Source organism: Lycium ferocissimum, chromosome 10 (genome assembly GCF_029784015.1).
Source record: "Lycium ferocissimum isolate CSIRO_LF1 chromosome 10, AGI_CSIRO_Lferr_CH_V1, whole genome shotgun sequence".
NCBI lineage: Eukaryota > Viridiplantae > Streptophyta > Magnoliopsida > Solanales > Solanaceae > Lycium > Lycium ferocissimum.
The window spans coordinates 16,254,011-16,267,819 of NC_081351.1; the positions used below are offsets into that span (position 1 = coordinate 16,254,011).

A 13,809-nucleotide genomic window follows, 5' to 3' on the forward strand; every position below is an offset into this window, starting at 1 on the left:
TTTAAGTTCTGATCATATTAAATAACGCTAAAATATTAAGAAATTATACTAACACAACATCGTAACAACATGAAAGAAGTTGAACCGCAAAAAAAATGAATTCATCTTAAAAATCTTAGTGATGCCCACAACAATTTTCTAATTGCCTATGCACCATCATCGTAAGATTTTCGAATCTATACAATTTAAAAATAAATTGTGTGTTCAATATTCGAGATCTCAAAAGATTTAGTTTCAAGCACTTATACCTATAAAGTAGAAATAAAAAACGGTTTTACACCAGAAATCTAAGCAGTACGAAAAACATCTTGTTTGTGACAAAAGATAATTACTAGAAATAAAATAAAATTTGACATTTAACTACAATACTTGTTCAAAATCACTAATGACTTCGAGTATTATATAATGCATTTGACTGGTCGTTGAAGTCATAGGATCTAATTCTTCCACATATCAACTCCACCATATAGCTACCTATGTTCTAAATGTCTAACCAAATTATATAATAAAAATTTAACTTAAGGATTTTAAAACATAAAAGGATTAAACATTTTACTTTTCAAAATTTTGCAATGTGTGAACCTTTGGTATCTCTTTGTCTATCCATCAACACAACTTTAAGACACACTTGGCATGGCAATAATGCTAAGTTGATATACTTGAAGTACTTAGCAACACAACGTTAAACAAAAACTAAAATTTTAATATTGTCCTAACAATTAAGATGTGACTTTTTATTGAAACACAACTGAGAAACTCAGTAAAACATTATAAGAAATTAAATTGCTATGTTTCAAATTAAAATGACTTGAGTATGGAATGTCTTTAACGAATACGCCTCAATTAAAATGACTTGAGTATGGAATGTCTTTAACGAATACGCCTCTTTACTTTTACTGTCTTGTAGTAGTAGACGGACCTTTATATGGCCAGTCTGCAAAAACACACATTTCAATGTTATATGGTGTCACTGTTTTTGGATAAGTGAGATTCAGAGCAATACTTCGTGGGACTCCCAAATGATCAAGGAAATACGTCTTTTACAAAGTCAGCGACTCTTAGTCGCTATAAATAGGACAATTCTCAATTCAATGATAAGGACAATTCTCAATTCAATGATATGAAAATTGGTTTATCTTTTTTTTTTTTTTTTTTTTAATATGACACCATTGAGTGCTTCAGTTGGATTTTGAACAACATCAGAAAATTAAAATCCAATTCACTTTCTCATATGTCCCAAGAAACCCGCAGATACAAACGTGCAACATACATGGGTAGTTTATGAATTCTGATGGTTGTTGATACCAGCATAATTGTTCCACTGCTCAAATTACTGCACCTCCTCCATCCTCCACCAAATGCAAAAAGCTATGATATTCAGAAAAAATTGAGGATGAAATGTCTCTGTTAATCATAGCAATAACAAAACTATCAAAAAGCAAAAGAGTTATGTTTACTAGAAGTGCTTCTTCTCGAGCAACACTGAGCAACCAAAAAGGTAACTGAAACATAAACAATGATTCATTAAAATAATTTGATGACATAAAGGTAATAGAAAATGCATGTCTATGTTAATCAAAGCAATAACTATTTATAAATAAATTACAACTTAAATTTTACAGTTAGTAAAATAAGCAACATGGCTCGAGTCATTTCCTATTTCACTAATAATAGATGTGTTGTGCTCTGGGAAATCATTACGACCAGAGAAAGGAACGGTAGACTTCTATGCAACGCCACCAACAAAAATGTTAAATGAACAATTGTTGAATTGTCTGCATAGATCGTGAGAAACTGCTTGTTATAGGGTCAGCTAAATGGTTCACTTTCTACTCACATGAAGTACATAAATTAGTGTAATTTCTTTCACTGTTAGTCATTAAAAGAAGACCAACCAATGCACAGTTTTGTATTAAATAAGTTCAGCAAATATACAGGTTAAAATATACAGGTTAAGATGTATATACTCATAAAAGCTTATATTAGCAGTTCATTCAGTTAAACTTCCTCTTTTTACATTTACTTAACATAATATGCATTTCAAAATCAAAAGCGTATGACACCTCAGAGGTAACACATTACTCGCATAGTAGAAATCACTAAATTGCGACCTCGAAAATAAAAGAGCTTAATACCTCAACATTAACTACATAAGTTCTATTTTTAAGCTATGATCCTGCCTTTTCGTTACTTTCTCAAGAATAATTTGCCGACATTCCTGTGAAACCAATAAATTTCATCAACCTCTTTCCTTACACTATAACTTTAATAACACGCTTTAAGAAGGCTGTAAATCAGAAGAAGAAAAATGGAATGGATGGACAGAAGAGGATAAAGCACAGAAAAGAAGCGACTCTAAAATTATCTTTCCATCATCACAACCCCAAGCACTTCAAGAAAGTTCATGTGAAACTCAACCTGGACCATTATAGATCTGATGGTACTGATCAAGTCCCAATTCATATCCTTCAATGCATTATTAGTTAGACATGGCTCCGTAAAAGGAGAACTATGACACTCAAGTCTTGGAAGAGATGTAACTAAGAAGAAACACATTTCGACATCCAGTTATAAGTTGCTAATACTACCTTTATGAAGACATACCTGAAAATTAAATCATATAATAGCACCTTGACAGAAAAGTCATTTTTGATGCCATATCCTTAATAAGTTGCTAATACAATTTCACCCCTTCAGTGTTCAAGTACGCATGATGTCATATGATGATTCATCTAACTTGTTACAGGACATTGTAGTTTCTTCCAAGTAATTCAAATGCTTAACGAAAAGTATATAGCCTCTGAATGCACCTATTTTAATATGACACAATATTTCTTTCACCATCACCTTGATGGTTTTATTGGAACCACATTATCAGTTAGAAGGGTATTACCTATTGAAAAAGTTATCTGGTTAGTGACACAACTGGCTAGACTAAAAGGTCTACCATGTTGTAACCGGATTTAAGGTACTACCAGCTGAACTATATAAGATTTCTATTACTTCTCAAATAATACCTTCATAGGCTTAAGAAATTATGTATTCTTATTTGGTTTTGCCAAAAGTTAATGCAAGAAAGTCGACCTTAAAAAATAAGCTTAAGTCATAGGATTTGCAATGCAGAAGTGATGCAAAAAGCTAAACCAATTCTACTTTAGAATTACAACAAACATGAACTGCACCTTGAAAGATTTTGATCGACGGATGGACTAACTCTAAAGCCATGGAGTATGACTTGTCAGTTGCAGCAACTTGGTCCAAATCCATGAAAGCATCACCTTGGCATATATACCCTTGGAAATATGAAATCTAATAATATTTGCAAGTAGGGATTAGGAGTAGATGATATTATGCGATCATATATCATATTGCTGTATTCTGATGTCGAAATGTAGGATATTGTGACTTCATGTCCAAAAGTGGTGCTTTCCCACTTTTCTAGGTCGAAATCTCAACCTTAAATTTACAGAATTTTAAGGATTGTTCAGGAATTCCAAATCATACCACTCACCTCTTGTAGTCCAGAATTCTTGTAGATTATCATCCCAAACTTGTTGAAAGTGAATCAAATTCCAAATGATCAAATTGTCTTCACCAAATTCCAGAAACAAAATTTCGATCCTCAAATTAAACCAAAAAAGGCCTCATGGAAAAGAATTGGAAAAGAAGCAACCCTACCCACAAACACCTACAAATCAAAACAGAAATTAGAAAAATACACAACATTAAAGTAACCAATTGCTCTGAATTTCTCATGTCTTTGTGGATTATCCTTTAATCAAATGATTTACCGTTAGTTTGACATCAAATTTGATAATAAAAAGTAATTAACTCATCTTAAAACTATTATGCTTTAAACGGGTCGTCTTCTAACATTCTCAACATTTCGAGTTTTCATAAATTTCACAGAAAAGTTCTTTAGTCGCATTTATGTTACAATTAATTATGTTGTACTAAATATATATTTTTTAAGAAGAGTACACTTATGTTTTGTTATCACTATTCAAGAAGATCAGAACTTAAAGATAAGATTGTTATAATTATCTCTCTCCGCTCTTTTTCTCTTTGAAACAATCCGCACATCACGTGGGTACGTATACTAGTTCATATGCTAATAAGAGTTTAGGGATTTGTTAGTTACCACATTTAAAAAAAAAAAAGCGTGTACAAATATGTGACTGTTCAGTTTTTGATGAGAAGTTGTAACCAACTCTAATTCAATTTTCAAAATTGTTGATTTAAGATAAGATTTGCAATGGTACTAATTCTATTCAACTTTTAAAATCAGTTACATATGCACATAGCCACACACCCACGTTTTCACTCCCTTACACATAACACACACATTTATTGATGCACACACCCACGTTCCACTACCTCTCACACGACACACACAATCACATAGATTCAGGTTTTGAAATTATATATTACTAATATTTAATTATTTTTAAATTCAAAGCACTAACTAAATTAACTAATTAATAACTAATCTAACCACTTTTAGTCCTAAAACTATCCTATTTTTAATAATATATAGATATAGATATAGATTTGGGGTAAGCACTATACATAATGTATCAACCTTGTATAAAAATATATAAAAGATATTTGTACACAAATATGAGTTAAACCAGGTAACAAATTCAAAATATGGGTTATGCGGCATAAGTATTTTCTTCTGTAGACGGAGAATGTAATTGGCTCATTTACACTTTTATCCCTAGTTTGTGTTGGTCTTTAATAAATGCCCTTCAAATGGGTTGGTCTTTAATTTCTGCCCTTCAAAAATGAACTTATGCTTATTAGAATAATTTACGTATCATAATATCCACAAGTTATGTCAGCGCCCTTAAAGATGCCCCTATAGACATAAGTTCAATTTTGAAGGACAAAATTAAAGAACAACCCATTTGAAGGGCATATATTAAAGACTAGTCCATTTGAAGGGTGTACAATTATCATTTTTTTTGCGCTTCAAATTTGCTGGTCTTTAATTTTTGCCCTTCGTCTAAAAAAGTAACCGGAAATACTCCGAGGTTTTGGGGTCGAACAACGGCTTAGGTAAAAAATAATAATAATAATAATAAAAAATCGCAAGACAAGATTTCGCTAAAGTTAGGCCTTATAAGACATAACTTTTGTAGTTCTAAGTTATGCCTAAGGCAAAAGTTATGCCGGGCAAGGGATAAAGAAGTTATGCCTTAAGTCCTAACTTCTTTATATAAACTATGCCTTACAATTTTTTTTTTTTACTCTACTGGGATTCTACATAAGTTAGGCCTTAAGGCTTAACATCTGCCCGAATAGGCCTAATTGTTACGAAATTCTGCCTTGCGAACTTCTTTTTATACTCTGCTGGAGTTCGAACTCAGAATCTCAAGGGTATTTTTGGCTACTAAAACTGCCGAAGGACTAAGATTAAAGACCTAATAATTTGTGGGACAAAAATTAAAGACCATCCCCTAATAAGGGATAGGAACAACGAATTGCCCTTCTTTTGGGGGTGGTCTTTAAATTTTGCCCCTCAAATTACTGGTCTTTAAGTTTTGCCCTTCGCCTAAAACCCATGGGTTCCGTGTTCGAACCCCCGCTCAGTCAAAAATTTTAAAAAAATTCGTAAGGCAGAGTTTGAATTTCGCTCTGCTTCCTCTGACAGACTTTTAGTTATGCTTAACTAAAAGTCCATTGAGGGGGCAAACTTTGCCTTGAGGCATATATATATATATATATATATATATATATTTTAACTTTTCAAGGCAAACTTTTAGTTATGCTTTAAGGAAAGGTTTCTCCTTATAGGGCATACTTTTAGTTATGCCTTAACTAAAAGTGTGCCCCATAAGACATAACTAAAAGTATGCTCCACAAAGGCTGAACTTTTCCTTAAGGTATAACTAAAAGTTTGCCTTTAAAGACAAAGTCTATGCCTTAAGGAAAAGTTCTGCCTTATGGAGCATACTTTTGGTTATGCCTTAACTAAAAGTCTACCTTATAAGGCATAACTAAACTATGTCTTAAGGAAAAGTTCTGCCTTACGGGGCAGACTTTTAGTTATGCCGGATCCAGCATAACTTTAGTTTTTAAAGTTAAAAATCACAAATATGAGGGACAAAATTTAAAGACCACAAATATGATGGCCAAAATTTAAAGACCACCGGAAAAGAAGGACAATCCGCGCAAAAAAATGGAACATAAGTGCAAATGACCCAAAGTCATTTGGGTTGACTAGAAATGGGCTTGTGGTTGTACTAGGCCCAACTTATATCATTGTCCCATAGCACACAATAAAGAAATGTAACACTAACATTTTCTGTTTTCGCAAGAGAGAAATGGCGACATGGGGAGCATTCTTTGGGACAAGGGTTATGGAAATAGTGAAGAAACATGATTCTGGTGGACTTGTTTGGAAGAGAATAAAACTCACTTCTACTCGCAAAGCTAATGCCAAGAAGCGTCTTCGCCGTGTTTGGCAGGTTCCTACCTTCTTTTTCCTTTAAATCTTTCCTTGTCAAAGTTTAGGGTTTTATATATTTATTTTGACTCAACATTATGTGGGTGACATTTGGTTTTACTTTACGTACACTCTATCCTTCCCAGACCCCACTTTGTAGGATTTTACTGGATATGTTCGTTGTTATTTATTCGCTGAGGGTCTATTGGAAACAACCTCTCTACCCCTAAAGTTAGAGGTAAGGTCTACGTACATCTTACCCTCCCCAGACCCCACTTGTGGGATTACACTGGGTATGTTGTTGTTTATTGGATTTAGGGTTTTCTTTTTTAAAAGTAAATGAGTGGAGTATGGGTTAAATTAAACCCAACATTTCGGACATGGAGCATAAATAGATATAGGGAAAATTACGCTCTATGTCCATTTTTGAAAATATTTACGACACGCAGCCCATAATTTGTGTTTAAACACCTAATTTAGCCCATATTTGTGTATAAATGCCTTTTATACAAGGTTGATACATTATGTATAATGGTTTGCCCAGGTTTAATGTTGTATAATATTGTATATTGGGTTACGTGGCGTAAATATTTTCAAAAGCGGTATATTTTTGAAATTATCCCATATATATATATATCGTGAAAAGCTAACCTCTACTCGCGAAGCTAATGCCAAGAAACGTCTTCGCCGCGTTTGGCAGGTTCATAGTTCTTTTTTCCTTTACTTGAAAACATTCATTGTAAAAGCTTAGGGTTTTATATTGATTCGAATCGCGTACTCACTATTTTTACTCAACTGATGAACATTATGTGCGAGAATTTTGGTTTTATTTTACTGGAATTAGTGCCTCAGTTAAATAGCTATTGCTTACTTATATGGCTTTGAACCAAATTTATTGCTTTCTGGAATACATCATGTTTATACATTAAGGGGTCGTTTGGTAGCTGGTCAGGAGGAAGTTATTCATGTATTAAAATCCTGCATAAGTAATACTATGTTTGGTAGCTAGTTATGAGGTGAGTTATTCATGTATAAAGTTAGTACGGTGTTTGGTTTGCAATTTAGAAACCTACATAACTAATACATGTATAAGTATGAGGGAATATATGTATTATTTTATGCAGGGAAAAAGGTGGAATAGCTAATACATGAATAACTAATACATGAATAACTAAATCCTGTATAACCAATACCTGCATAAAATAATACATAGATCCACTGATAAATAATCCTTGCATTACTAATACTTGCATAACTCTAACCAGCTATCAAACGACCCCTTAGTAATGCAAGGTTTAATTATGAGGGAATTTATGTATTATTTTATGCAGGGATTAGTTATGTGGCGTTTAGTTAGTCATGAATTAGTTATTCCATCTTCTATCTTGCATAAAATTGTATATAGATTTTCTCATAACTTATACATGTATTAGTTATGCGGTTTTCTAAATTGCAAATCAAACACCGTATTAATTTTATACATGAATAACTTACCTCCTAACTAGCTACCAAACACAGTATTACTTATGCTAGATTTAATACGTGAATAACTTGCCTCCTATGTAGCTACCAAACGACCCCTAAGGGCCAAACGGAACCAAAGCTTATACATTTAGAATCATTTTGATTATTATCTCCCGGTTGGAACATGGGCTCTATGAGTTCAACTAAAACTAGCATTAATGCAGTTTCTTGGCATTTCTTGGCTTCATGTTAAAAACCGTGTTGTATCCGGGATTCTAACTTGAGATCTCGAGGTTGTTAAATGATATGTAGGATACCTGAATGGTGCACTCGGTTGAATATTGAGTTATTTACATAGAGTATTAGGGAAATTCCTACTTAATACTTTACTTGATAAAATTAAAAATATGTAGGGTACAGTTATATACCCCAAAAGCAGCACAACATAGTTCAGAGTTTGGAGGAAGGTCTGTGATTGTTGAATTGACAGAAATCAGAAACCCGATGAGATTTCTGTTTGAGGGTGCTTCCCTTTTAAAAGTCCTTTCCAAAAAATTATTTTGTCTTAGACTACTTTGTCGATATGTTAAGTAGTCCAGCATTCCAGCTTGAGGATCAAAGGATTGTAATATTTACTTCTGCAAATGTCCTTCCTGCATAACCAATTTGTTCAAAAAAACCTTTTTTTATTCCTTCTGAATGAGCTAATCTTCTCCAGACTTAGTTGGCAGATTTACTTGCTCACCTGTGCTTGTGGGTTGTCATAGGATGCTCGGTGGATTAGTGCGTGCAAATTAACCTTGACACCAAAAAAAAAAAAAAAAAAAGAGAGAGAGAGAGAGAGAGAGAGAGAGAGAGAGGGAGAAGAGGAGAAAGTGAATCCTTTTTTTAGTGCCTAAGAATTTAATGAGTTTTCCTTGGGTCACACCCCATCTGGTGCAGCCTTTTCGCAGTCCCTGCATGAATGCAGGATACTACTTGCACTGGCTGCCTTTTTTTCTCTTTGGCTCACACACAAGTTCCAGCTAATTTTTCGGCTTTATCATCTTATTTCAAAGCTCTATTCAACTAGCTTGTATGGTTGGAATGTCCTTTAAACATCATCTCCAACAACGTCATGAGGTCATTAGTTACTGTAATGTAGTGTTCGTCTTATTGATCTTTGGTTATCTTTTTTTCGTCTTAGTGTTCGTCTTATTGATTTTTTTTTTCTTTGGTTATCTTTTTCTTGTATGATGTTGTGTGGCTCTAAGCATTGTTGGTTGATAAGACTCGTGTGCATGTTTTATTTTGATGGTTTCTTAAGATGGACAAAAGTCAGGTGACACATGGTTCCTTTGGTTCCTTGAGTCGGTTTGGACTCAAGTGGCACTGGATTGGCCTTGAGTTGGCTGTTCTATGTTATATTTAAATTGGAGATAATTATGTTGACTATGTTCTGGGCATGAGGAACTAATGATCTTAAGATACAAAATATTCACGTAAATAAGGCTGAATTAGGTAATTCACTGGTCTCATTATTACCGTTAAATAATTTCCTTGAGGAATAAATCCAAAGGATATTTTATATTAGAACGTGACAGGTTTAAATGGACCGACATGGATAGTGAAGATTCATAAAGCAACTCCAACTATAGTAGTAATTATTGTTTTTGTAATGAATCAGTTGTTCCTATGTGGATAATATCAAAAACTTTGTAAAAGTTTTGCTCATTTAATTTCTCTTTCAGTAAAGTTCTTTTGGACCTATTTCTTCTCCTTATTTGTTTGCGAAACTATTCGATTGGACTGATATGATCAGTTCAAAAGAAAAGATATATGTATTAAGTGGAGAAGGGTAGAGGGACCTGTTATACACTGAATTTCGTAGTTGTAAGCAACAGATTTCACGGTTGTAGAAAAAAAAAAAGGAGACTTATGTATTACGTTTCAACTTTTAGGTCCTCTCAATTAACAAGATCCTAGGTGAATGGATTGTAAAACTCTTGAAAGAAAGACCAATGGAAAAGCAAAAAATGCTTAAATTAGCTATTCAGACAAAACCGATGAACATCTTTATTTTTTGCTCAGGTAATGATAACTAGTTTGCCTAAAAATAAGCGTCCTTGCACAAACAACCAAACAGACCCTTTTACCAAATGCAGAGGGAGAGAAAATATATAGTCTTGAATAATTGATGTTTTGTGGTCTTGATCTTAACTGAATGCAAGGGAAACCAAACAAATTTACCCAAAAAAAGAAAAAAGAAAAAAGCCCACCACGATTTATCTGATTTGTTTTCAAATCCCAGTCTGGTCATGGTTACCTGAATAAGGCACCGGTGGTGGATTGACTTTTCGGAAATTCACCTTTCGTATTTGACTTGATTTGGCAGGTTACAAATGGGATTGTTAAGCTTGAATCAAGAATACATATTTTAATCTAGTAAGATTAGACGTTGTAGCTCTTAAGTTTAAAATTATGGACATAGGTTTGGAAACATAGTCCTGTTTCGAGGGTGAATATAGTATATGTAGTTGTTCATTATATGTCATTGTTATGTGATTAATATTTTTATGATTAATATTTTTAGTATATATATGTGTATATTGTTATCATATATAAAAGGGTAAAAAATGCCCTTAACGTATTGAAAGTAGTAAATTGCCTCCTTCCATATATTGGGTCAAAGTTGCCCTCAAGGTTAAATTTTGGTCTAAAATTGCCCTTCCTTTAACAGAAGCTGATGCCAATACATGAGATTTTGAGTTAAATGTGTGGCATTAATCTATTGGTCCACATGTAATTAGACCCAACCCATTTACCAAACCCATTGTAGAAAAAACCTCCCAACACTTCGTCATCTTCGGGTACAGCCATGCATCCGGACTATATGGGCAGGGAATATAGTCATCAAAGACCTCATAATGTGTCAATTCTCATTGATGACAAGGAGTGAGTCATGTATGGTAACCAATTTTTCGTTTGTTTTTTGCTGGGGAGCAAGCCTGGTAAATATGTCTTTTAGCAAATATGCTCCTCCATTTACAACACTTTCTTTGTCAATGAATCAGGAAATTCCTAGCATTCTTAAGTGGGTTAAATTCTTTCAGACTTCTTGAACTTGAATTACTCATCTGCTTTTCCTCTACTGTATTGCTTCCGAGAGATGGAAGAGAACAAACGATACGTATAATCATATACAAAATGGTATATTCAGGCAACAAGAAAGAAATTAATTAAGTTATGAATTGTAATGTTAATGAATGATGAATGAAGATGATGAAGTGTTGGGAGGTTTTCTTTTAACGGATGGGTTAATGGATCGGGTAGGAAATGGGTTGGGTCTAATTACATGTGGTCCAATAAATTAACTCCACATATTTAATTCAAAATCTCATGTAATCCACACCAGCTTCTGTTAAAAGGAGAGACAATTTTAGACTAAAATTTAACCTTAAGGGCAATTTTGACCCACTAGGTGGAAGTAGGGCAATTTTAAACCATTTTCAATACGTTAGGGGATTTTTGACCCTTTTTCGTATTTTCTTCATTCATGAAGCATGCATTCCTCATTACTGTTCTGGTGCTTCTGAATGTATCATTACCTCTTTCCTCTAGGTAATTTAGGAGGATATTCTATTAGTAAGCAATTGCAATTTGAGTTTAATCAAGTTAATTTTATCCTTAGGGAAGTTATATGACTCCCTCCACTCTCCAGTTCAATTTGTTTGTCTTACTTTCTTTGTTAGTTTGTTTCATTACGAATGCTGCTTTCTCTATTTAGTAACCCTTTACATCCACCATCCTACATGGGATATTTAAGACCACAAGATTCAAAGTGCATTTTAAGACATTACACACTTCTTTACTTTAAGACCACAAGATTCAAAAGTCGTCTTTATTTTCTTGAACTATGTGCCCAGTCAAACTAAGACAAATAAATTGAAACGGAGGAAGTACGAACACCTAAATCAGTGTCTTCAATCACTAGGGTGAATATTCATCTATCCTTTCCCTTGTTAAAAAGCAGGTCTCTCTCAGTGAGAGTACCATCTCGAAGTGTCGTTATAGAGGTTCTAATTACTTATTAAGTTTTTTCTTTCTTTTTTTTTTCAAGTCTTTTGCGCTTCATTTTTTTTCTCATCCAGAAACCTTTACACAATATAGTCTTAAGGTTTTTTATTACATTATTTCAAGTCATACAGATCAGATGCACTCTAGCAACATCTCTATCAGCAAATTTACCCTCCTTATGGCATACAGGCCTGTGAAATGCTAATGTTGTACAAAATCATGTTGATAAGATTAATTTCGTCTGGCTGTTTCCTTCAAATCTAACCTCTCTGAACTATGAGATAGAGAACATTCTCTTAGCTTGATATGTAAGATCCCTTTTCTCTCACCCCAAATAAGCGATTACCATGCATTTCCAAGTCCTTTTGACTTGTGCTTTTGGATATGGTTTACCTTTCTAAGTTGCTGCCCATGTTCTGATCTAATTTAATTAGAATGTCATTTGTTTTCTTTTTCTTCTCAATGATATGTGTTTTGAATTAGATTTTGTAAGAAACTATATTCCCATCTTTTATAATGTGTTAGACATAAATTTTTTTTCTTTCTGCAGAATGAAGCTGTCTTGAAGGCAGTTTCTGAACCAGCTCCATCCGAAACTGCAGAGGTAGCTGCTGGACAAATAAGTAATGTGCAATTAAAAACCAGTAAGAGTTAGCTCAGGGAAGAAAGACTATGAAGAGGCAAAACGGAATGTGGGTGATAGAGCTGCTTGCAAGGTCTTTATTACCCCTCGTCAACTACATTAGTGGACTAAACGTGGATTTTGTTTAACCTGTTAGCGTACTAGTTAGCATCTAGTGAAGTGATCTGGATGTGTCACTTTTACTTGGGTTACTCTAGCTCACGCATGTTATAGCTGACACAAATATCTACATTTTTGGTGACTCAAGTGTACTTTTCTTAGCTTAGCTGTACTGAATATTTATCACGTGGTATCTATCCTGAGGTCGTGCTTCTGTTTATGTTTGATCATATATTTGTTTGGTGATGGCTAGAGTGCGAGACATCTGACTTCTAGTCTTTCTGTCTGAGGCTTATTGTTTTGCTATGGTGTTTTTGGTCGCTCTGCAGTAGCCAAGGCTGGCCATTTAGGAGTAAATCAACGCTTACTCTTATGGAGCTAGTCTTGCGCATTTTTCTGGTGCAATTCTCTCCTTTCTAACACTGGTGATTTCGTTTAAGATTCAGTCGATTAATAAGTACTTAGATTGTCATAGGGAAAAACTGGAAGGTGGCTTAGGTGTAGAAACAGGAAAGTGTTGTCCATGTTTGGACATGTCATGCAAAAAACTGTCTTTGTGATCAGCAATCAGATGTTCCCAGTCTCGAGGTAATATTTCAGGTAGGGTACAGACCAAGAACCTGAATTGGTCTTTAACGGAGTCTCATACTCTCCCTTTGCACTGCAGTCTCGTATAGACCAAGCAAATCGGGCAATTCTTTCCACATCAAGGTTTGGACAAATATGGAAGAATCATCTTGTGTTTTAGCCCTCGCTGAAATTTGAATGAAATCTCATGGTTCGCAATGCACTTCAATGAAAGGGCTATACTTGTGGGTGCACTTCGTAGCAATTTTGCTACTACTCATTTAATCATTAAATCGATCTCGCTTGCGCGTACCTTGACTATTTCAATGAGTATTTTGGTACTCCTTCCGTCTCAATTTATGTGGCACGTTTCACTTTCTGAGAGTCATGATAACCAATCTTTGAAGCTAAATTGGATACATAAACTCAATATTTTAAGATTAAAATATAGATATTCAAAAATTATACAAAAAGTACTATAAGTTGTAGTTTTTTAATGACAATATGATTAAAAAAATTACACTTTAAC

General features: G+C 34.0%; 1 protein-coding gene and 1 long non-coding RNA gene across 2 annotated transcripts; one reads left to right on the forward strand and one right to left on the reverse strand.

The window, feature by feature from the left end:
- Nucleotides 1-1,201: 1,201 nt before the first annotated feature.
- LOC132035129 (uncharacterized) lies at nucleotides 1,202-3,886 on the reverse strand. Its single transcript, XR_009409172.1, has 2 exons — nucleotides 3,183-3,886; nucleotides 1,202-1,368 (listed from the first exon to the last, which is right to left on the reverse strand). It is a non-coding gene; the product is annotated as an uncharacterized LOC132035129 (long non-coding RNA).
- Nucleotides 3,887-6,296: 2,410 nt separating this feature from the next.
- LOC132032610 (uncharacterized) lies at nucleotides 6,297-12,943 on the forward strand. The gene is made up of 2 exons (XM_059422259.1): nucleotides 6,297-6,473; nucleotides 12,522-12,943. The coding sequence occupies exons 1-2, from the start codon at nucleotides 6,330-6,332 to the stop codon at nucleotides 12,624-12,626; spliced, it is 249 nt and encodes an 82-aa protein (XP_059278242.1). The 5' UTR covers nucleotides 6,297-6,329; the 3' UTR covers nucleotides 12,627-12,943.
- Nucleotides 12,944-13,809: the final 866 nt, after the last annotated feature.

Excerpts from the sequence above, each read along its gene's own strand:
- LOC132032610 (XM_059422259.1), top strand. The coding sequence starts at position 6,330 with ATGGCGACATGGGGAGCATTCTTTGGGACAAGGGTTATGGAAATAGTG. Across the intron at positions 6,474-12,521 it reads GTCTTCGCCGTGTTTGGCAG|AATGAAGCTGTCTTGAAGGC; the intron begins GTTCCTACCTTC and ends TTCTTTCTGCAG.